General features: G+C 40.6%; 1 protein-coding gene across 1 annotated transcript; it reads left to right on the top strand.

Annotated features, from left to right (window-relative positions):
• Positions 1–1,744: 1,744 nt before the first annotated feature.
• Positions 1,745–24,935, top strand: LOC133546734 (oocyte zinc finger protein XlCOF22-like). Its single transcript, XM_061892547.1, has 2 exons — positions 1,745–2,269; positions 21,588–24,935. The coding sequence occupies exons 1-2, from the start codon at positions 2,095–2,097 to the stop codon at positions 22,985–22,987; spliced, it is 1,575 nt and encodes a 524-aa protein (XP_061748531.1). The 5' UTR covers positions 1,745–2,094; the 3' UTR covers positions 22,988–24,935.
• Positions 24,936–24,949: the final 14 nt, after the last annotated feature.

Here is a 24,949-nt window from a genome sequence, read left to right as displayed (position 1 = left end):
ATGAGAGCTGTTGTGTGGTTGTATTACATCTTGTGCAATAAAGACAAGACAAACGAAGAAGTTTTTTTGAGCCTACATTCCTGGGATTATTCCAATATATATTTCCGAATTGGTTCAACCGCCACCTGCCCGAATCTATTTAAAATCTATCTTTTCGTCATGTCACCCGCCCGACCCGCGGTTTATCCGCGGACTCCGCGGTTGTGACCGCAAACCGCGCATCTCTAGTGCGTACGTACAATTGCTGTCCTGCTGAAGACTTAATTAAAGCCAACTTATTCATGCAGCTCGACATAGTTCTTCCTACGGGTAACCACAAACAACAACACATGGCAACAAAAGTGGGTGACATCGTTATCACCAGGAAAGATGAGATCACCTACCTAGGTTCCATTCTAGAGGCTAATCATTCCTGTGATAAAATGGCAACCAAGGTCATCAAAAAGGTCAACCAAAGAACGAGATTCCTCTACAGAATGTCCTCTCTGGTCAACAAAAGCACCTTGAAGATTCTAGCGGGAACTCTCATTCAACCCTTTTTTGATTACGCTTGCACCTTCTGGTACTCCAGCACCTCCAAAACTCTCAAATCTAGACTCCGGACATCCCAGAACAAGCTAGTCCGGTCACTTTTAGACCTCCACCCCAGATCACACCTCACTCCAACCGACTTTTCCAAAGTGGGCTGGCTAAGGGTGGAGGACAAAGTAAAACAACTTGCACTGAGCCTAGTCTATAAAATCCGCGACACCTCCCTGATACCGAAGTACATGTCCAACTTCTTCCTTAACGTAAATGACCGCCATAACCACAACACCAGGGGGAGCTCCACAAACCACGTTAAACCCAGATTCCGATCTAACAAAGGTCTTAACTCGTTCTCTTTCTATGCCACATCAATGTGGAATGCACTCCCAACAGGTGTAAAAGTAAGTGCATCTCTATATTCCTTCAAAACCGCTCTAAAACAACACCTCCAGGCAACTTCAACCCTTTACTAATACCCTCCTCCATTCACTTCCCATGTCCCCGGATTATAAATAACCTAATGTAATTAATCAAATGTTCTTCTAATGTATATACTTGTTCTTATGCTATCTGAACTCACTATGTTCTCTGCTGGCTGTACATATCCTACTGTAAGACCTACACTGTTTCAATGTCCACATTTCTCTGTTGATGCAATTGTTGATGACTGAAGTACTGATATCAACCATAGCTCCTCATCCCACCCCCCGGATTGTAAATAATGTAAATAATTAATTGTATATACTATGATGATTAACCTGTGTGATGACTGTATTATGCTGATAGTATATATTTGTACCATGAATTGATTAACATGGACCCCGACTTAAACAAGTTGAAAACTTATTGGGGTGTTACCATTTAGTGGTCAATTGTATGGAATATGTACTGAACTGTGCAATCTACTAATAAAAGTATCAATCAATCAATCAATCAAAAATGATATTTCAAATATATAAACCGTATTTTACTTTAAATCATGTATGTATGAAAATAATTAACTAGTACTGTTTTTAATGCACTTATTGTGTTGTCTGTCTAATTGTAATAAATGCAGACGAGGCGTGTTCAACGTTGACTCACACAGCGTGCTCATAACCACATTCTAGCTGTCTGCATGGCGACATACGACACCACTTCACGGGGCTACCGCGCATGCTCGTCACCAGTGTTGCATGCTGGGTAGTGTAGTTCTGAATACTCCCTAGCCCAAAACATCACAACTATGACTCTTTGGCCCCGCCCCTACGGACGCATGCTTGGAAGACATGCGCTTTGCGGCAAAGTCCTCCTTTTCTCCACACACGCTTCTAAGCCTCGGCACATCTCCTCACATCGCTACTAACTACACTTTATTCATCCTCCGTGTCAGGATAAACTCCACTCGTCTCAGCCACATTTGGAGATTATTAGGCCCGCTTAGCTTGATAGTTGTTTGAGCGCGCTAGTTAGCTTAGCATGCTAGTTAGCTTAGCTTGTTCGCCGCTAACAAAGAGACGCGGATTTGATCAACACATCGCTTAGTTAAGATCAAGTGTGAGTGTAAAGTGTTGTGATTGTGTGAAAATGTGCGAAAGAACGATAGAAAAGTATGAGGAGGAACTTTGTTGTGTGAAAATGTGCGAAAGAACGATAGCAGAGTACAAAGAGGAACTTTCTCATACAAAAGAAGAGAACGAGAGACTACGTCAACTATTGGAGGCTGTTTTCAAGAAACCTCAAGTTGTGTTACACAGAACAGGTTTGTTTACTTCTTACTCTCACATTTTTACTAACTTTATATTTCATCATGAACATGACGTGTTTGCAGCAGTCATTTCCATTAAATCAGGGGTGTCCAAACTTTTTCCACAGAGGGCCGAACACGGAAAAATGTAAGCATGCGGGGACCATTTTGATATTTTTCATTTTCAAACCATAACAAAATATATGGATTTTTTTTTATCCTTAGGGCTCCTGGGGAGCATAGAGGGCCTCAGTCACTAAAATGTTAAAAAAAGGTCAAATTATTATTATTTTTTATTTATTTAATGCTTACAGTAAATCTCTATATCAACTTGAAGTTGATATAAAGTAAAACAAATAAGGTTTTGTGCCTTTTCATTCAAAGACAACCTTGTTTTTTATAGTAAAACTGAAATATGCAGTATTTAGATAAATAGTTAGTACTTTATTGATTCCTTCAGGAGAGTTCCTTTATTTAGCAATTAAAGCCCTCAAAGATCAATAATGCAGGACACCATTGATTTTAATTATTTAATATTTTTGAGTAATCACAGTGAAAAGTTAAATAAAATCCTACTAAATATATTTGAGATCCGAAAGGTTCCCCACTCATAAAGTGATGCATTTGTATGAGATTTTTTTTTTTACTTTTAACACTTAAATTTCAAGATAAACTTCCAATATATATTTCGATTTTAAGTTTGAACTATTATTTTGTTTATTTTATGCTCTTTTGTCCAAATTTTGATGTTTTTATATGACAACCACACAACATATGCAATATTTTTCGACATAAAACATTTTAAAGTGATTACTTTTAAGTAATAATTCATTATAACATAGATTTTTTTTGTCCTTTTTTTGAGCAATGGAAAAAAAACAAAATAAAGACACAAAAAAAAACTGCCTGCATGGCAGCTTTGTGTCAACATTGCCACGTTTTCTCATTATATTTCACTTCATTCCACTTTTTTTAAATCTTTTTTTGAATTTTTGCAATACTATCAATTTTGCAATTTTTGCATAATGTGTGGCGATTAGCTGCGGGTCGCAAATGGCTCCCGGGCCGCATTTTGGACACCCCTGCATTAGATAATGTCCAAATAGAGGTGGTTTGGCACACTTATAATTAAAAAAACAACAATAATATTGTTTTTCATCAGATATGTAGTAGTATTGTATATGTGGATGGGGGCCCTGCTTTGGTAATAATGTGTACCCCTTTCAGAGATCACATTTAGTTCCACTTCATACATTCACATGATGGACAATAAGATAAGTTGGTATAACGTGAATGGTTGTGGAACCTTTTTACTCGGGGGGGTGACGGGATCTCATTGGAAGCGCGATGTATGAGCAGACGCCGTTTGGGTATAACAAAATGGTGTCTGCCGATGTAGTTTACAATGTCACTACATCAGTAGTTGTCAAACTTTTTTCACCAAGTACCACCTCAGAAAATACTTGGATTTCCAAGTACCACCATCATGAACAGCATTAAAATATAGTAGCATAGTAGGCCTTAATTATTCATAAAAAACAAGGAAGTCACATTATTTAACAAGTATATTTAATAATTTTAAATACTGTTGCATTACACACAGTTTGAACATCAACACTATGTTTGCATGTAGGAATTGATTGATTGATACTTTTATTAGTAGATTGCACAGTTCGGTACATATTCCGTACAATTGAACACCCGAATAAGTTTTTCAACTTGTTTAAGTCGGGGTCCACGTTAATCAATTCATGTTAAAAAATGAATTGATTAGAAAATAAAAGACTGTACTTAAATATTACATAGTGCACACCAGATAGATTCCGGTGCGCACCAGATAGTTTCTAGGATGCAGCTTCCTCAGTTGACCTCTGACCTGGTCCACAGAGATGACTAATGTCTGGTGGAGGAGGAGGAGGAGGAGGAGTAGGGGGTTGCAACCATGGCTGGGGGGGAGAAGAAGAGGGGGTGGCTGTGATGAGGGTTGGGGAGGACACCCCCCACTTCAACCGGTTCTGGTTGAACCGGTTGAAGAAGTTCTTAATCTCATTGGCCCTCTCTATTGTCCCCTCTACTGCTCTGGTCTTTGTCTTGTGGCCTGTGATGGTTTTCACACCTTCCCAGACCTCCCTCACGTTGTTCTGCTCCAGCTTCTTCCTGTAGCTGTCCTTAGCCTTTTTTACGTGTCCTTTCACCTCCCGCTGTGCTGCTCTCATTGCCTCCCTGTCTCCACTCCTGAAGGCAGCTTTCTTCTTGTTGAGGACAGCTTGAACCTCCTGTGTTACCCAGGGTTTGTCATTAGGGTGGCACCGGACAGTCTTAGCAGGGCAGGTCAGAAGTTGAGGTAATCCGTAAGACAGTGAGTCAGCCCATCAATGTCCTCACCATGTGGAAACTGTGTACTATTTGTCTGTCACAGAATGACATCACACTAAGACGTTCAGTGACAGTTTTCCAATGTTTATCAGTGATGTTTCTTCAGTTATTTTGAATTTTTGTATATTATCAATCAATCAATGTTTATTCATCTAGCCCTAAATCACAAATGTCTCAAAGGGCTAAAAAGGCAGTAAAAACCTTTTAAACAAAGTGTTTGCTCGTGACATTTTCTGAAATTTGTAAGTATATTCTTGCTATCGTTTTCAGAATGTATAATATTGTGTTTCAGAGAAATTCTTTGACATTTTTGCCGATGACATCTATTAAACAAGACAGGGAGCAAAGTAATCAAACACAGACAGGATTCAATTTAGCTCATGAGGAGAAACGTCTGGGCTGCAACTTCGTACAGTTTCCCACCACGCTCTGACGAGGGAGTTCCACACGTCCTCGTCTATTTGGGCCTTTTCAGATTACATATCTGCAGATGTTTCTAAAGGGAGTGGAGTCGTAAACGGCTGTCACACTCGGTCATAAACAGTTAAAAGAAAAGGTGCCTTGAGCCGCGTCAGGTTTGCTCCCTCTCCGCTTTGTAGATCTCGGGTCAAGAAAAGGTCTTCCTGTGGCTGTCAACAGATCAAAGAAACCGACACCTCCATGTTGCATCCCATTGCAGACAGTGGAGTTTTACAAGCCTTTTGTTTGATAAGATGAAAGACAGCTTTGGTCTCGTCGCAGGGGACCTGAATTCAATGGAACACAAAGTTGTTTTATAACTTATATGCAATTATTCTGACAATTTGGTTATTATTGTTAATATTATCTGGAATCAATTATTGGTCGCAGTAAAGTGGCAACTTGGGTAGTTTTTAGCTCTAAAAGGGTATTTCAACAAGTAAACAGTACAGTAGGTAATAGCTTTATATGTATGTAATACCCATCAGGGTATTCCATTAGAATATGCCGAGAAAAGATGTGCATATATCAAAATATTACTTGAAATCCATTTTTGGCAGCAGTAAAGTGGTTGTTTTGGTATATTTTAGCTTTGTAAAGGGTATTTCTACAAGTATACAGTAGGTAATTGATTTATATATATGTCATGCCCATAAGAGTATTTAATAAAATATGCAGAGATGAGATGTGTCAGTATCAAACTATTACTTAAAATACATTTTTGGCAGCAGTAATGTGGCCATTTGGGTAGATATTTGCTCTAAAAATGGTATTTCAACAAGTAAACAGTACAGTAGGTACTTGATTTTGATATATGTAATGCTCATAAGGGTATTTTAGTAAACTATGCAGAGATGAGATTTGTCAGTATCAAAATATTACTTAAAATCAAATTTTGGCAGCAACAGAGTGGTTGTTTTGGTATATTTTAGCTTTGTAAAGGGTATTTCTACAAGTGTACAGTACAGTAGGTACTTGATTTATATATATATGTAATGTCCATAAGAGTATTCTAGTAAAATATGCAGAGATGAGATGTGTCAATATCAAAATATTACTTAAAATACATTTTTGGCAGCAACAAAGTGGCCATTTCGGCAGATATTTGCTCTAAAAAGGGTATTTCAACAAGTAAACAGTACAGTAGGTACTTGATATTGATATATGTAATGCTCATAAGGGTATTCTAGTAAAATGCGTGTGTGTAAATATGCTATGTGTAAATATCAAAATATTACGTCAAATCACTTTTTGATTCAAGATTGTTTATTGTCATATGCACAGTTAAACACACAGTTTGCCGTACAATGAAAATCTTACTTTGCTAGTCCACCCTTCAACAAGTCACACGGTACTTAGCTAAAAATATAAAATAAAAATAAAAATGTATATACAAGGCAGAGTAAGTAACATAACATTATTGCACATTCTGATTGACAGTCAACAGTATAAATATGGAGGTGACCTTGGGTCACAGCAGCAGTTAAAGTGTCTTTAGTGATCAACGGTGAAACGTGTCTACAGTGATGGTTCACAGTTCGGGGGTGGTCAAGGTAGCTATCTTTTGTTCAAAAAGACAAAAGTAAAAACGGGGAGTTGGAGGGAGCTAGCATTCAAAAGTTAGCATTCACAAGCCTGATGGCCTGTGGGTAGAAACTGTTTGTCAGTCTGGTAGTCCTGGATTTCAGGCTCCTGTATGGTCTGCCTGATGGTAGGAGGCTGAAGAGACTGTGTACTGTCCTTGATGATGTTGTGTGCTCTCCTGGTGGCCCTGGTAGACTACATGTCCTGTAGTGAGGGGAAGGCTGCTCCTGATATGTACTGAGCAGTTTTAATCACTCGCTGGAGTGCCTTCCTGGCCTTAGCAGTGCAGTTTCCATACCAGACCGTGATTGAGCTGGTAAGGACACTCTCAACCGTACTTTTATAGAAGTTGCAGAGAATTTTGGGTGGCATGCCCAATTTTCTCAGCCTTCTTAGGAAGTACAGTCGCTGCTGGGCTTTCTTTATTGTTTGTTGGGTGTTGTGTCCCCAGGTGAGGTCCTCGCTGATGTGGGTCCCGGGGAATTTACAGGTTTTCACCCTGTCCACCTTTGTCCCCCCTATGTACAGAGGTGTGTACTGTGCACTCCTTCTCCTTGGGTCAATAATCATCTCCTTGGTCTTGTCTGTGTTCAAGGAGAGATTATTATCCTGACACCAGGCCACCAGTTCCGCTACCTCCCTTCTGTACACTGCCTCAGCTCCCCCGGTGATCAGTCCGACGACCGTAGTATCATCTGCTAACTTGATGATAGTGGTGTTGTTCTGGGAGGCCACACAGTCGTGTGTGAAGAGGGTGTACAATAGGGGGCTCAGCACGCAGCCTTGGGGGGTCCCAATGCTTAGAACCTTTGTGCCTGATGTCTTGTTGCCGATTTTGACTGACTGGGGCCGGTTTGTGAGAAAGTTCAGGACCCAGTCACAGAGAGTTGGTGTCAGACCAACAGTGAGGAGTTTAGCAGTGAGTTTTTGTGGGATGACCGTGTTAAAAGTAGAGCTGTAGTCGATGAATAATAGCCTGGCATAGGTGTCCTTGCCCTCTACGTGGGTGAGGGTGGTGTGGATGACGGGGTTGACTGCATCCTCAGTGGACCGGTTCTGCCGGTAGACAAACTGTAGAGCAGGGGTCACCAACTCGGTGACCGCGGGCACCGGTCGCCTGTAAGGACCAGATAAGTCGCCCGCTGGCCTTTTCGAAAAATAGCTCAAATAGCAGCACTTACCAGTGAGCTGCCTCTATTTTCAAAATTTTATTTATTTACTAGCAAGCTGGTCTCGCTTTGCTTGACCTTTTTAATTCTAAGAGAGACAAAACTCAAATAGAATTTAAAAAATCCAAGAAAATATGTTAAATCAATCATCAATCAATCAATGTTTATTTATATAGCCCCAAATCACAAATGTCTCAAAGGACTGCACAAATCATTACGACTACAACATCCTCGGAAGAACCCACAAAAGGGCAAGGAAAACTCACACCCAGTGGGCAGGGAGAATTCACATCCAGTGGGACGCCAGTGACAATGCTGACTATGAGAAACCTTGGAGAGGACCTCAGATGTGGGCAACCCCCCCCCCTCTAGGGGACCGAAAGCAATGGATGTCGAGCGGGTCTAACATGATACTGTGAAAGTTCAATCCATAGTGGCTCCAACACAGCAGTGAGAGTCCCGTCCACAGGAAACCATCTCAAGCGGATCAGCAGCGTAGAGATGTCCCCAACCGATACAGGCGAGCGGTCCATCCTGGGTCCCGACGAGCGGTCCATCCTGGGTCTCGACTCTGGACAGTCAGTACTTCATCCATGGTCATCGGACCGGACCCCCTCCACAAGGGAGGGGGGGACATAGGAGAAAGAAAAGAAGCGGCAGATCAACTGGTCTAAAAAGGAGGTCTATTTAAAGGCTAGAGTATACAGATGAGTTTTAAGATGAGACTTAAATGCTTCTACTGAGGTAGCATCTCGAACTGTTACCGGGAGGGCATTCCAGAGTACTGGAGCCCGAACGGAAAACGCTCTATAGCCCGCAGACTTTTTTTGAGCTCTAGGAATCACTAATAAGCCGGAGTCTTTTGAACGCAGATTTCTTGCCGGGACATACGGTACAATACAATCGGCAAGATAGGCTGGAGCTAGACCGTGTAGTATTTTATACGTAAGTAGTAAAACCTTAAAGTCACATCTTAAGTGCACAGGAAGCCAGTGCAGGTGAGCCAGTATAGGTATATATGTATGTATATATGTATATAAAGGTATATACAGTATAGGTATATATGTATGTATATATGTATATAAAGGTATATACAGTATAGGTATATATGTATGTATATATGTATATAAAGGTATATACAGTACAGGCGTAATATGATCAAACTTTCTTGTTCTTGTCAAAAGTCTAGCAGCCGCATTTTGTACCAACTGTAATCTTTTAATGCTAGACACGGGGAGGCCCCAAAATAATACGTTACAGTAATCGAGACGAGACGTAACAAACGCATGGATAATGATCTCGGCGTCTTTAGTGGACAAAATGGAGCGAATTTTAGCGATATTACGGAGATGAAAGAAGGCCGTTTTAGTAACGCTTTTAATGTGTGACTCAAAGGAGAAAGTTGGGTCGAAGATAATACCCAGATTTTTTACAGAGTCACCTTGTTTTATTATTTGGTTGTCAAATGTTAAAGTTGTATTATTAAATAGAGATCGGTGTCTAGCAGGACCGATAATCAGCATTTCCGTTTTTTTGGCATTAAGTTGCAAAAAGTTAGCGGACATCCATTGTTTAATTTCATTAAGACACGCTTCCAACTGACTACAGTCCGGCGTGTTGGTCAGCTTTAGGGGCATGTAGAGTTGGGTGTCATCAGCATAACAGTGAAAGCTAATACCGTATTTGCGTATGACGTCACCTAGCGGCAGCATGTAGATGCTGAAGAGTACAGGGCCAAGGACCGAACCCTGGGGAACTCCACACGTTACCTTAACATAGTCCGAGGTCACACTGTTATAGGAGACGCACTGCATCCTATCAGTAAGATAAGAGTTAAACCCTGACAGGGCTGAGTCTGACATACCAATTCGTATTTTGATACGCTCTAATAAAATATTATGATCGACGGTATCGAAAGCAGCGCTAAGATCGAGGAGCAGCAACATAGATGACGCATCAGAGTCCATCGTTAGCAATAGATCATTAGTCAATTTTGCGAGGGCTGTCTCAGTCGAGTGATTTGCCCTGAAACCGGATTGAAAGGTTTCACATAGATTTTTAAACGCTAAGTGTTCATTTAGCTGCTCTGCAACAATTTTTTCGAGGATTTTCGAAATAAAGGGAAGGTGAGACACCGGTCGGTAGTTTACCATGAGGTCAGGATCGAGGTTAGGTCTTTTAAGGAGAGGATGAATAACCGCTTTTTTGAATGCAACGGGAACAGTGCCCGAGGAAAGTGATAAGTTTATAATATTTAGCACTGATGGACCTAATAATACAAAAAGCTCCTTGATAAGTTTCCCAGGAAGTGGGTCAAGTAAACATGTTGTTTGTTTTATTCCATTTACACGTTGTAACAATCCTTCTAATGTTATTTCATCAAAACGAGAGAAACTATTTTGGATATTTGCAGTATCCGCCGTATATACAGTCGTATCTGTGTTTCTATAACCCCGTTGTAGCTGGGACGCATTGTCTTTAATCTCCTTTCTAATAAGTTCAATTTTCTTATTAAAGAACTTCATAAAGTCATCTGCCGAATGGGTGGAGCTACTGGAAGGAGTCCCTTGTTGGGTTAGCGATGCTACTGTACTAAACAAAAATTTTGGATCGTTTTTATTAATGCGGATGAGATTTGAGTAATAATTAGTTTTAGCTAAGGTAAGCATGCGTTTATAAGTTATTAAACTATCACTCCATGCTTGATGGTGCACCTCAAGTTTAGTCGTGCGCCATTTGCGTTCCAGCTTTCTACATAATAATTTCTGAGCTCTAGTTTCTTCAGTAAACCATGGCGTACGCCTTTTTGGAGCCTTTTTTAACTTCAGCGGTGCTATACTATCAATGGTTTCGCGCAGGGCGTTGTTAAAGTTGTTAGTGAGGTTATCAATAGAGCCCACATACTTTGGGAACGGTGCCATTACCGAGGGCAGTAGGTCCGCAAGAGTCGTCGTTGTGGCTGTATTAATGTTGCGGCTGCTATAGCAGTTATTATTATTAGCTTGCCGAACATGAGTCTGAACTTCGAATTTTATAAGGTAATGATCGGACATTACTTTAGTATACGGGAGTATCATAACTTTGGAGACGGTGATACCTCTGACAAGCACTAGGTCTATCGTATTACCGCTGCGATGCGTCGGTTCATTTATTATTTGTGTAAGACCACAGCTATCAATTATAGTCTGGAGCGCCACGCACGGTGGGTCCAATGGGGTATTCATATGGATATTAAAGTCCCCCATTATAATTATATTATCGGCGTGCGTCACTAGATCAGCAACAAACTCTGAGAATTCACTAATAAAGTCCGAATAGGGCCCTGGGGGGCGGTAGATAACGGCCAGGCACAGAGGCAGAGGTGTGGCAGACTTCATAGAAAGCACCTAAAACGATTTATATTTATTATTTAAGTTAGGACTAAAGTTAAAGTTTTCGTTGTATATTAGTGCGACACCCCCCTCCCCTTTTGAGGTGACGGGCAATATGCGCATTCGTATAGTTAGGAGGGGATGCCTCATTTATCGCAAAAAAGTCGTCTGGTTTAAGCCAGGTTTCGCTAAGACCGATGACGTTAAGGTTGTTGTCTCTAATGACCTCATTGACTAATAACGTTTTGGGAGACAAAGATCTGATGTTTAGAAAGCCCATATTATAGGTAGTGGGCTGTTTTAAGGAGTTGTTGATAAAATTATCCGTAGTAGCAATATTAATAATGTTGCGTTTATTATGCCCAGTGTACTTAAAATAATTACGACCATATCTAGGAATTGATATGACGGGAATTTTCAGATTGTCTACTTGGCGCTGCGATAAACTGAACGCATCATAATTTGCCACCTCAGTAGAACGCATGTTTAACTCTGACGTGGTCATAGACACAATAGAAAAAACATTTTGTGAGTTGTGTATTATTCTACGAAAATTGCTATGTGTACAGGGATCATCCAGCCTGGCGCTGGCTAGTTCTAACTTAACTGACTCCATACCCAGGCTAGCAGGCTCTGTAATTGCCTGTGACCGGGCTTGCTCTAGTGCAGTTAGTCAAATGTGGCTCAATGCGAAGTCTATGTTCCGAGACAAGAGGATAGCGCCTTCCTGGTTAGGGTGAAGGCCGTCTCTCCTCAGCAAGCCAGGTTTGCCCCAGAAAGAGGGCCAATTATCAATAAACGTAAATCCCTGTTGTCTGCAGAAGCTATCCAGCCACCTGTTAAGAGAGACTAATCTGCTATATCTCTCATCATTGCCTCTCCCAGGCAGGGGGCCAGAGACAATTACTCGATGCCTGGACATCTTTCTGGCGAGATTACAAGCCCTGGCTATGTTTCTCTTTGTAATCTCTGATTGTCTCATCCTAACGTCATTGGAGCCAACGTGTATTACTATATTCGCATAACTAGTGGTGCGGTTAGCCTGCCGTACGTGTTTACTAGACCTGTTGCGAGTTAGCTCCCTAAGATTAGCTTCAATGTCAGGTGCTCTGCCCCCGGGAATACACTTAATTGTGGCTGGTTTGCTAAGCTTTATGTTTCGGGTGATGGAGTCCCCTATGACTAAAGTGTGGTGCCCGGTAGACTGGGGTGTAGGACTAGCTAAAGGGCTAAATCTATTATGCGTCTCAACCGGTACACCGTAGCTTGTAGGCCGATTAGGGCTGCTACAAGCTGGGCTAGTTAGCTCGCTACAGCTAACGCTAGCAGATGTGTCCGCAACATCTAAAGTTACGAAATTACACTGCTCTAACTGGCGGACACGGCTCTCTAGCAAAGCCAACCTATCCATGAGTAAAGTGCACGAAGCGCAGGAAGCCATACTCACAGAAACTTTCCGTCGCCGAGTGGGGTGCCAGCTGTCTTCCGGAAGTTAAAGACTTGGTCTTCACTCGTTTAAATACATTCTTTTTTTTTTTTTTCTTTTTCGCTTCTTATAACTTTCAGAAAGACAATTTTAGAGAAAATATACAACCTTAAAATTGATTTTAGGATTTTTAAACACATACACCTTTTTACCTTTTAAATTCCTTCCTCTTCTTTCCTGACAATTTAAATAAATGTTCAAGTATTTTTTTTTAAATTGTAAATCATTTTGTATTGTATTGTGTTGTAAATATTCATGTTCGAAATAAACTAAAGAAAGAAAATAGGAATAATAAATACATTTTAATTTAATTCTTCATTTTAGCTTCTGTTTTTCCGACGAAGAATATTTGTGAAATATTTCTTCAAACTTATTATGATTAAAATTCAAAAAAATTATTCTGGCAAATCTAGAAAAACTTGAATCAAGTTTAAATCTTATTTCAAATTCTTTTGAATTTTTTTAAAATGTTTGTTCTGGAAAATCCAGAAGAAATAATGATTTGTCTTTGTTAGATATATAGCTTGGTCCAATTTGGTATATATTCTAACAAAGTGCAGATTGAATTTTAACCTATTCAAAACATGTCATCAAAACTCTAAAATTAATATTAATCAGGAACAATGACCAATGATGTTACATAAATTATTTTTTCAATTTTTTCAAAAATATTCAAATTAGCTTGTTTTTCTCTTCATTTCTTTCAGTTTGAATTTTGAATTTTAAAGAGTCGAAATTGAAGATAAACTATGTTTCAAAATGTAATTTTCATTTTTTTCGTGTTTTCTCCTCTTTTAAACCGTTCAATTAAGTGTTTTTTTCATCATTTATTCTCTACAAAAAAACCTTCCGTAAAAGGAAAAAAAATGTACAACGGAATGACAGACAGAAATACCCATTTTTTTATATATTCATAGATTTATTTATTAAAGGTAAATTGAGCAAATTGGCTATTTCTGGCAATTTATTTTAGTGTGTATCAAACTGGTAGCCCTTCGCATTAATCAGTACCCAAGAAGTAGCTCTTGGTTTCAAAAAGGTTGGTGACCCCTGCTGTAGAGGGTCCAGTGTGTCTGGGATGGTCTTCTTGATGTGTGACATGACTATCCTCTCGAAGCACTTCATCACTATTGGGGTGAGTGCAACAGACAGGTCACAGTGTTTTTCTTTGGCAGGGGCACGATGGTGGTGGTCTTGAAGCAGGTGGGCACAACAGCTTGTGTTAGTGACAAGTTGTATATGTCAGCAAGTACGTCAGCCAGCTCTGATGAACACACCCTGAGGGCCTGGCCAGAGGTGTTGTCTGGGCCGACTGTCTTCCGTGGGTTTGTTTTCTTCAGAACTGTACGTACCTCTGCTGTTGTCACAGTGAGCGGTGGGTCCTGCGTGGGCTCCGTGGTCAGAACCCCTCTCTGTTAGTTGGTGTTGAGGACCTCGAAGCGTGCGTAGAACTCATTCAGCTCATCTGGCAGTGATTGTTGGCTGTTTGTGACCCCCCTGCTCCCCTGCTTGTAGTCTGTGATGTGTTGCAGGCCTTGCCACATGCGCCGGGAATCTGTGTTGAAGTGGAATCCCTCCAGCTTTTGTCTGCATTGTCCCTTGGCCTCGCTGATGGATTTACACAGGTCATATCTGGCCTTCTTGTAGTCCTCAGCGTTGCCTGAGACAAATGCAGTGGAGCGGGAATGTAGCTTGGACCGAACATTAATCCAGGGTTTTTGGTTTGGGTATATCTTGTATTGTTTTTGGGGAACAATGTTTTCCACACACGTACTGATGTAGCCAGTTACACTGGAAGCATGTTCCTCCATGTTCACAGTACCATCCTCCCTCTGAGCAGCAGTTTTGAACATGTCCCAGTCTGTACTCCCAAAGCAGTCCTGAAGCACTAGTTCAGTGTCTTCATTCCAAACTTGAACAGTTTTACTCACTGGGGGGGGGCTTGCTTGAGACGCGGTCTGTACGCTGGATGTAGAAAAGCTGAGATGTGATCAGATAGTCCAAAGTGTGGTCTGGGTACAGCCTTGTAGGCTCCCCTCACGTTGCAGTACACCTGGTCCAGGGTGTTTATCTCCCTCGTAGTAAAGTTCACATATTGATGGTATTTTGGGAGGACACTCTTTAGGTGGTTCCCAGCTACCGTGAACGCAGCATCAGGGTGTGGGGTCTCTTGTTTACTGATGACGTCATGCAGCAGCTTTAGCGCTGTAGTGGAGTCCGCCCGTGGCGGGATGTAAACAGACAGTATAAACACTGCACTGAACTCCCTTGGCAGGTAAAAAGGTCTGCATTTCACCATCAACAACTCAATGTTGTCCGAGCAGTGTCTTTCAACCACCTGTACGTCCGAGCACCAGCGGTTACTCACGTAAACACAGACCCCGCCTCCGCCTTTCTTGAAGCCTTTGTCCGGCCTTCACGGTAAACTGAGTGCGTTGTTAGCTGGATAGCAGAGTCTGGGATGCTGTCCGAAAGCCAGGTTTCCGCGTAAATAAGAGCACAGCATTCTCTCAGTTCACGTTGGGATGTAGTCCTGGTTCTCAGCTCATCCAGCTTGTTGTCGAGTGAGCGCAAGTTAGCTAGCAGCAGGCTAGGTAGTGGTGGTTGTGTAGCTCTAGCCTTTAGCCTAGCATGTAGCCCCGCTGTCTTGTTGTTGTTGTTTTGTGGTTAGCTGGCTCTCGTCGTAGCAGAAAGTTGAAGTCCGTCAGACTATAAGTGAGCTCGTGGTGAGCTTTTCCGATGTCCAGAAGTGCATCTCTGTTTTATCTCACTGTTGCATGCAAAAACTTTGCATTTAGGATGCAAATTAGTACTACAAACCCCGTTTCCATATGAGTTGGGAAATTGTGTTAGATGTAAATATAAACGGAATACAATGATTTGCAAATCATTTTCAAGCCATATTCAGTTGAATATGCTACAAAGACAACATATTTGATGTTCAAACTGATAAACTTTTTTTTTTTTGCAAATAATCATTACCTTTAGAATTTGATGCCAGCAACACATGACAAAGAAGTTGGGAAAGGTGGCAATGAATACGGATTAAGTAGAGGAATGCTCATCAAACACTTATTTGGAACATCCCACAGGTGTGCAGGCTAATTGGGAACAGGTGGGTGCCATGATTGGGTATAAAAGCAGCTTCCGTGAAATGTTAAGTAATTCACAAACAAGGATTGGTAGAGTGTCATCATTTTGTAAGCAAATTGTCGAACAGTTTTAGAACAACATTTCTCAACAAGCTATTGCAAGGAATTTAGGGTTTTACCATCTACGGTCCGTAAAATCATCAAAAGGTTCAGAGAGTCTGGGGAAATCACTGCACATAAGCGATGATATTACGGACCTTTGATCCCTTAGGCCAGGGGTCAGGAACCTTTTTAGCTGAGAGAGCCATACAAGCCAAATATTTTAAAAAGTATTTCCGTGAGAGCCATATAATATTTTTTTTAAGACTGAATACAACTATTATTCTATCTTATTTCAATTATTGTGCAGAAATATTGGGAAATACATATCATATCAACATAATGCTTTTATTTCACAGAAACGAGCAATTTGTATAATTTTTAAAGTACGATATAGAGACCACACAAAACCACTTCATTAGGTCACAATTACTAAAACTAAAAGACATTGTAGAATTGAATAGTCTCTTAATGCTGTTCAAAGCGAGAAATACAATTCTTCCAAAGGACGTACAAAAGTTGTGTGTTCACATCTGAAGATGAGAACCACAGAAGGCCGTATGACTTTAAACATCCAAGAGTGCCAACAAATTTGAAACAAATGTGCTTGTCTGTTGTTGCTGTGAAAGCATGATATTCTCTAAACAAAGACTTAAAAAGCTGTGAGAATACCTTTGTTTTTAAAAAGTTATAAAAAGAGAAAACTGGAATTATATCAAACTGAATTTTGATTTGATTGGACGTGTCATTGTGAAAATACTTAAAGGACAATTGAAAAGTATGTTGGAGTTCGGGTGTTGTTGGAGGGAACAGTTATAAAGTCATCGAAAATAATTGGTGTTAAAAAGGGGGGCAGATAAATATAAGAATATTATTCTTCCATCTGCTCCTTTCTGATCATGGAAATGTATAAGAAACAAAAAAAACAATGAAAGTGTCAATTGTACGTGGCTTGTATATATGCATTTTAATGAAAGGAATAACAATACATGATGATGATGCATTCATTTTTAAGTAAGTCCAACATTTTTTGAGTATAATAAGTCTCTTATTATTTTTAATAACATTGTTATTCTGAAGCTAACCAACAATAAATAAAATACTTCTTACCATTAATGCGACTTCTTGAACAGGTGCGGTAGAAACCGGATGGATGGATTAAAATGCATGAAAATATTTTATATTTTGAACGTTATTTTTGACACTATGATTACCGGCAGAATTATTCATTACTTACCATGTTTAGCAATGTCAGCTAAGATTTATCTGAGAGCCAGGTGCAGTCATCAAAAGAGCCCCATCTGGCTCTAGAGCCATAGGTTCCCTACCCCTGCCTTAGGCGGTACTGCATCAAAAACTGACATCAGTGTGTAAAGGATATCACCACAGGGGCTCAGGAACACTTCATAAAACCACAGTCAGTAACTACAGTTGGTCGCTACATCTGTAAGTGCAAGTTAAAACTCTACTATGCAAAGCCAAACCCATTTACCAACAACACCCTGAAACACCGCCGGCTTGGCTGGGCCCGAGCTCATCTAAGATGGACTGATGCAAAGTGGAAAAGTGTTCTGTGGTCTGACGAGTCTTCATTTCAAATTATATTTGGAAACTGTGGATGTGGTGTACTCCGGAACAAAGAGGAAAATAACCATCCGGATTGTTATTGGCGCAAAGTTGAAAAGCCAGCATGTGTGATGGTATGGGGGTGTATTAGTGCCCAAGGCATGGGTAACTTACACATGTGTGATGGTATGGGGGTGTATTAGTGAACAAGACATGACTAACTTACACATGTGTGATGGTATGGGGGTGTATTAGTGCCCAAGGCATGGGTAACTTACACATGTGTGATGGTATGGGGGTGTATTAGTGCCCAAGGCATGGGTAACTTACACATGTGTGATGGTATGGGGGTGTATTAGTGCCCAAGGCATGGGTAACTTACACATGTGTGATGGTATGGGGGTGTATTAGTGCCCAAGGCATGGGTAACTTACACATGTGTGATGGTATGGGGGTGTATTAGTGCCCAAGGCATGGGTAACTTACACATGTGTGATGGTATGGGGGTGTATTAGTGTCCAAGGCATGGGTAACTTACACATGTGTGATGGTATGGGGGTGTATTAGTGCCCAAGGCATGGGTAACTTACACATGTGTGATGGTATGGGGGTGTATTAGTGCCCAAGGCATGGGTAACTTACACATGTGTGATGGTATGGGGGTGTATTAGTGCCCAAGGCATGGGTAACTTACACATGTGTGATGGTATGGGGGTGTATTAGTGCCCAAGGCATGGGTAACTTACACATGTGTGATGGTATGGGGGTGTATTAGTGAACAAGACATGGGTAACTTACACATGTGTGATGGTATGGGGGTGTATTAGTGCCCAATGCATGGGTAACTTACACATGTGTGATGGTATGGGGGTGTATTAGTGCCCAAGGCATGGGTAACTTACACATCTGTGATGGTATGGGGGTGTATTAGTGCCCAAGGCATGGGTAACTTACACATGTGTGATGGTATGGGGGTGTATTAGTGCCCAAGGCATGGGTAACTTACACATCTGTGATGGTATGAGGGTGTATTAGTGCCCAAGACATGGGTAACTTACACATGTGTGATGGTATGGGGGTGTATTAGTGCCCAAGGCATGGGTAACTTACACATGTGTGATGGTATGGGGGTGCATTAGTGCCCAAGGCATGGGTAACTTACACATGTGTGATGGTATGGGGGTGTATTAGTGCCCAAGACATGGGTAACTTACACATGTGTGATGGTATGGGGGTGTATTAGTGCCCAAGGCATGGGTAACTTACACATGTGTGAAGGCACCATTAATGCTGAATGGTCCATACAGGTTTTGGAGCAACATATGTTGTCATCCAAGCAACGTTATCATGGATGCCCCTGCTTATTTCAGCAAAACAATGCCAAGCCACGTGTTACAACAGCGTGGCTTTGTAGTGAAATAGTGCATGTACTAGACTGGCCTGCCTGCAGTCCAGACCTGTCTCCCATGGAAAATGTGTGGCGCATTATGAAGTGTAAAATACGACAACAAGACCCCGGACTGGGCTTCACGGTGGAAGAAGGGTTAGTGCGTCTGCCTCACAATACGAAGGTCCTGTAGTCTTGGGTTCAATCCCAGGCTCTGGATCTTTCTGTGTGGAGTTTGCATGTTCCCCCCGTGAATGCGTGGGTTCCCTCCGGGTACTCCGGCTTCCTCCCACTTCCAAAGACATGCACCTGGGGATAGGTTGATTGGCAACACTAAATGGTCCCTAGTGTGTGAATGTGAGTGTGAATGTTGTCTGTCTATCTGTGTTGGCCCTGCCATGAGGTGGAGACTTGTCCGGGATGTCCCACGCCTTCCACCCGATTGTGGCTGAGATGGGTGCCGGCGACCCCAAAAGGGAATAAGCGGTGGGAAATGGATGGATGGAAGACCCCGGACTGTTGAACGACTGAAGCTCTACATAAAACTAGAATGGGAAAGAATTCCACTTTCAAAGCTTCAACAATTAGTTTCCTCAGTTCCCAAACGTTTATTGAGTGTTGTTAAAAGAAAAGGTGATGTAACACAGTGGTGAACATGCCCTTTCCCAACTACTTTGGCACGTGTTGCAGCCATGAAATTCTAAGTTAATTATTATTTGCAACAAAAAAAAAAAGTTTATGAGTTTGAACATCAAATATTTTGTCTTTGTAGCATATTCAACTGAATAGGGCTTGAAAAGGATTTGCAAATCATTGTATTCTGTTTATATTTACATCTAACACAATTTCCCAACTCATATGGAAACGGGGTTTGCATAATAAATAAAAAACGTAAATGTTGTCAGGAGGACGACGCAAAGACGTCAGTCACGGGGGGGGGCGCCATCTTGAAAAAAAGTCATTGTTGATATAATATGCCTTATTTTTTTGATGAGTTCAGTGATTATTGACTAGATTATTACTTTGGGAAGGTGAGAGAAGAAGAGTTGTGGTCTTGTGAGTATTGTCTGCATTCACACACAATTCCTTGAACAATTGCCTCATCTACTTATTATTATTATTATTATTATTATTAAATGTATCTTACCATATTGCTGAAAGTTTTAACTTCCCCTCGGGGATTAATAAAGTACCGTATTTCCTTGAATTGCCGCCGGGGCGCTAATTAATGTAAAACCTCTTCTCACTCCGGCACTTACCAAAGGCATGCGGTGTATTTAGGCCTGCGCTTAAAAATTTGAGTGTGATGTAAGGATACATCATGAAAAGCACATTTAATAAAAAAAAGTTATTATGGTCTTACCTTTACTTATAAATGAAGTCCATGCACAGCTCCTTCTGATCAAAAGCATCGATAACTTGTTTAAAGAAGTCTTCCTTATCTTTTTTCAGTTTTAAAAGTCTCTCTGTCTCGATGGAGATCTTCCTTTATTACCTCCTTCTTCGATTGAGAGTCCGGTTAAGAAAATTGTTTTATTTTAGATATGTAATCCTCCATGTTAAAAGTGCAAGCGAGAGGAAAAAATAAACACACATTGCTCACTCATGCTGCTTGTTGTCACTTCTTCTGCAGCTCAGTAGTCGCAAGAAGGATCACAAGCGCCCTCTAACACAATGACTCATATTTGACACACACACCTATGGTATATTAATAAAACATAGCTGCTTACTATTTTTTTTAGCATATTCAATAGCTTGGACCTTAAATCCTACTGAATAGCTCTTAATCTTCTTCCCTTTATGCAATTTCAAATTATTGAAATCAGTCTCTTCCATTTTGAAAATGATGACAGGTGAAGTGTCACTCGTGACGTGACGAGTTTGACCCGGCAGAAATTCTAGGCATATGCTAATTACTTGGCGAAACAACTTTGACCCGGCGTTAATCCTGAGCCGGCGGTAATTCTAAGAACGCGCTAATTAGTTTGCAAAACGAGTTTGACCCGGCAGTAATTCTAGGCAGGCGCATACTATATACCCGGCGGCAATTCAAGGAAATACGGTCTGTCTGATTCTGATTTTGATAATGTGTGGACTGCATGAATGATGCCTTCTCAGTTCTCACTGTAACGCTATTTGAGTGTCTAGAAACGCTCTAAATTAATATAATCCAATATTACTATTATTAATAAGGTAAATAAGTTATCTTTTGAAGGTGTAGTCAGTAATCTGATTACTTCTTCCCAGTTTAACTGTGGTGACACTATCTAAATGAAAGCAAAACAGATGTCATTTTTCTTGGCCAACATGTTGACTGTGCTCATGCTTCTTTTATAACAGACATGTCTCTAAAGATGAATGTGAAAATTAAAGTAATTATTGTCCACCAGCAGGGGGAGCTCATCACTAGTACTACTGCGTGGGGGCTGGCATGTGGTACATTATTTCCTGTGTGTGTATGACTTATTCAGAGGGAGAACAGCACACTTTCACATATGGTGTCTACCATTAAGGATTGCAGGAATGACTTTTAGGATGTTTTTATATGAATAAGGTGGATTGAACGTTGGCCTGGAAAGGCATTCTGCTGAAGGTATTTTAATGTGTCAGCTGGAAGTACCCTGACTGCTGTGAGGGGAAACTGATGAGATTGTGAGATCATATGTTGGTGCAAGACAATGTCTCATGTGACTGAGCAAAGCTGGACTTTTATCAAGAATGTTTTGTTTTCTCTTGTCCCGCAGACATCGATGAAGAACATCTTCCTCATGAGCAGGAGGAGGAACCACAGTACCCCCACATACACGAGGAAGAAGAGGTACCACATTCCCAACACATCAAAGAGGCAGGAGAGGAGCCAAAGCCCCCCTACATTAAAGAGGAAGACGAGACGCCACAGACCCATAATGTTAAACTGACCCTTCACATTGAAGGGCTAGCGGAGGACCCACTGATCTTACACATCAAAAATGCAGAGGAGGACCCACTGACCCCTCACTTTAAGGAGCAAGAGAACCCACTGAACCCTCACATTAAAGAGGAAGAAGAGGACCAAGAGGCGCCGCACATTAAAGAGGAAGAGGAGGAAGAGGGCATCAGTCAGCCTAAATGGTTGGAGGAGTTCCCAGTGACTGGTGTCCCTGTGAAGAGTGAAGATGATGAGGTGAAAGGTGAAAGTGAGGAGAGGGGAGGGGGGGAGCCTCCAAGCAGCAGCTCAACACAACACATGACAACAGAAGCTGATGGAGACCACTGTGGAGGATCACAAGCAGACAAGCTCTTAGCTCCACTATCAGATAGTGAGGACACAACGTCACACTCTCCTGACACTGATGATGAAGACTCTAAAGATGATAAGACATGTCACACTGACAACACTCACTTCACATCTTCTCACTCTCACAAAACTTTTAAATACCATAGTCTTCTGAAAACACACATGAGAACACACACTGGAGAAAAACCTTTTTCTTGTTCACTCTGTGGTAAAGGTTTTGCACAAAGTCACCATTTGAAAAGACACATGAGAACACACACTGGTGAAAAAACGTTTTCCTGTTCAACCTGTGGTAAAGGTTTTACACAAAGTCAGGATGTGAAAAGACACAAGAGAACACACACTGGTGAAAAACCTTTTTCCTGTTCAACCTGTGGTAAAGGTTTTACACAAAGTCAGAGTTTGAAAGTACACAAGAGAACACACACTGGTGAAAAACCTTTTCCCTGTTCTACCTGTGGTAAAGGTTTTACACAAAGTCAACATTTGAAAGTACACATGAGAAGACACGCTAGTGAAAAACCTTTTTCTTGTTCAATCTGTGGTAAAGGTTTTACAAGAAGTCAACATTTGAAAGTACACATGAGAACACACACTGATGAAAAATCTTTTTCTTGTTCAATCTGTGGTAAAGGTTTTACACAAAGTCAACATTTGAAAAGACACACTAGAACACACACTGGAGAAAAATCACATTCCTGTTCAATCTGCAACAGAAGCTTTTGTGAAAGATCAAGCCTTGTAAGACACATGAGAAGACACCCAGGAGAGAAAGTGTTGAGTTGCAGTGCGTGTGGTGAAAGATTGTCTTCTAAGTACCAGTGTAAGAAACACAAGTGTGCTGGTGAGAACAGCAGCAGCAAATGAAACTGCAGGATTTGAAATAAACTGTCCAGACTTTCATTTTGACTTTCTAACAACATCAGCACATATAACATGTGTGACATTGTTGTTTGTCTAACACAATCTTGTCAACATGCTTCTACATTTATAGATTAAGATAGTTTGAAATATGAAAGTATTACATATTTGTATTTGTAATTGTTAATAATCCCATAGATCTGGCCTGGCCAACCCGCGGCTCGCGAGCCTCATGCGGCTCTTTAACTAGTTTCATGCGGCTCTTCAGGAGCTGTCACATGACATGCGTCAAAAATGCTTGGCTGGCGCTGTCATTCACTCCCCCTACAGCTAGATGGCACACTGACCATTAAGCCTGTTTGAGTGACGTCAAACGAGAAAAGAGACAGATATACAACACTGGTTGCAAACATGCACAAAAGGTTTGTGACCCGGTTCTGTGATCTACAACTGAAAAGACCACAGATTACGATCCTCGTCGACCCATTTAATTCGGAGACAGACTGTTTGAAAGCCCTGCTCGTCACAGATGAGGCTGCGGCTGAGTTGGAGATGATCGACCTTTGTGAGGAGGATCAACTGAAAGCTGTTTTAAGGGAAGGGACCATTGAGTTCTGGAAAAGTGTGCCAATTGAAAAATACCCCAACATCAAACGAGCTGCGCTTAAGATACTGTCCATGTTTGGGTCAGCGTACGTCTGCGAGTCTGTGTTTTCTACCCTGAAACATGTGAAATCAAAGCATTGATCTGTTCTGACTTACACTCATTTGAAAGAATTGCTTAGAGTGGCAACAACAGAATACAAGCCAGATTTGAAGAGGATTGTTCAAGATAAGGAATGCCAGAAGTCTCACTAAGCAGCATAGTAAGAGAAAGATGTTATTGAAAATTATTCTATTATTGTTTATGGACTTGCTTGAACTGAGAGTTTGTGTGTGTGAGACAGTGCAAACAATGTTAACTGTTGAAAATTACTGATATCATGTTGGTGTGGTTATTTTCATTAGATCTGGCTGAGCAGAGGTCTGTGTATGCTTGCATACATTATTAAAAGATGATTTTCATGTGTACCCATGTGTATGATGTGGCTCTTAGCAGTAACACAGAAAAAAAAGTGGCTCTTAGTCTCTGACTAGTTGGCCACCCCTGCCATAGATTATCACCTTTATATGATATACATATGTACTGGTTCACATCTGAAACATCTTCTGGACCACTTCAGGAAGCATATTATTATTTACTTTATACATCATTTAAACAGTTGTCTTTTATACAATTTTAAAATGTGTGATTTTATGAATCATTTGTTGGGTCTCTTTAATTATTGTTATTACTCTGTATTATGATGATTGTGTTGTGATTGTTATATATGTATGTCCCCAGACCTTTACGTAATCTAAACGTGAGAGAAAAAGGCAGATTATTTTTGTGAAGGGATGGTTTTGTTTTTACAAACTTACATTTGTCGATATATTAAATAAATCCAGTATTGTGTTTGAAACATTTTTTTTATGTTTTTTTTTTTCTTTTTTAACATGCCCACAACAACATCAATATCAGTCAAAGTTTGGAGTGTCAGACAAAAGCCAATATTGTACATCATCCCACAGAGATTTACTTTGCATACATTCTTAAAATAAACTGTTTATTGTGTTTCCCAATCACAGATCGAACAAGTGTTGTCTGCAATTGCAAAACAACATCCAAAATATGACTTTAAGTGGTCAATTCCGACTTTTTTTCTTTCATTAACTCTTTTGCCTTAGAAAGAATGGAAACTTTTAAGTTATGAGTATTTTTCTTGTTCCAGGTTGTACTTCATGAAATAATCAAATAATAAAAATGTTATCAGTCAATAAGTGCATCAGTGACCAAATGCCTTTTTCAAACCATTGCTGTTCAAAGATGGATTTGTTTCTCATTTTAATATAAGAACAATTCCATAGTGGAGTATTGTGTGTGATGAA

The sequence above is a fragment of the Nerophis ophidion genome, unplaced genomic scaffold (genome assembly GCF_033978795.1).
Source record: "Nerophis ophidion isolate RoL-2023_Sa unplaced genomic scaffold, RoL_Noph_v1.0 HiC_scaffold_40, whole genome shotgun sequence".
NCBI lineage: Eukaryota > Metazoa > Chordata > Actinopteri > Syngnathiformes > Syngnathidae > Nerophis > Nerophis ophidion.
Note: the sequence above shows the minus strand (reverse complement) of the source record. Positions and strands in the feature narration are given on the sequence as shown.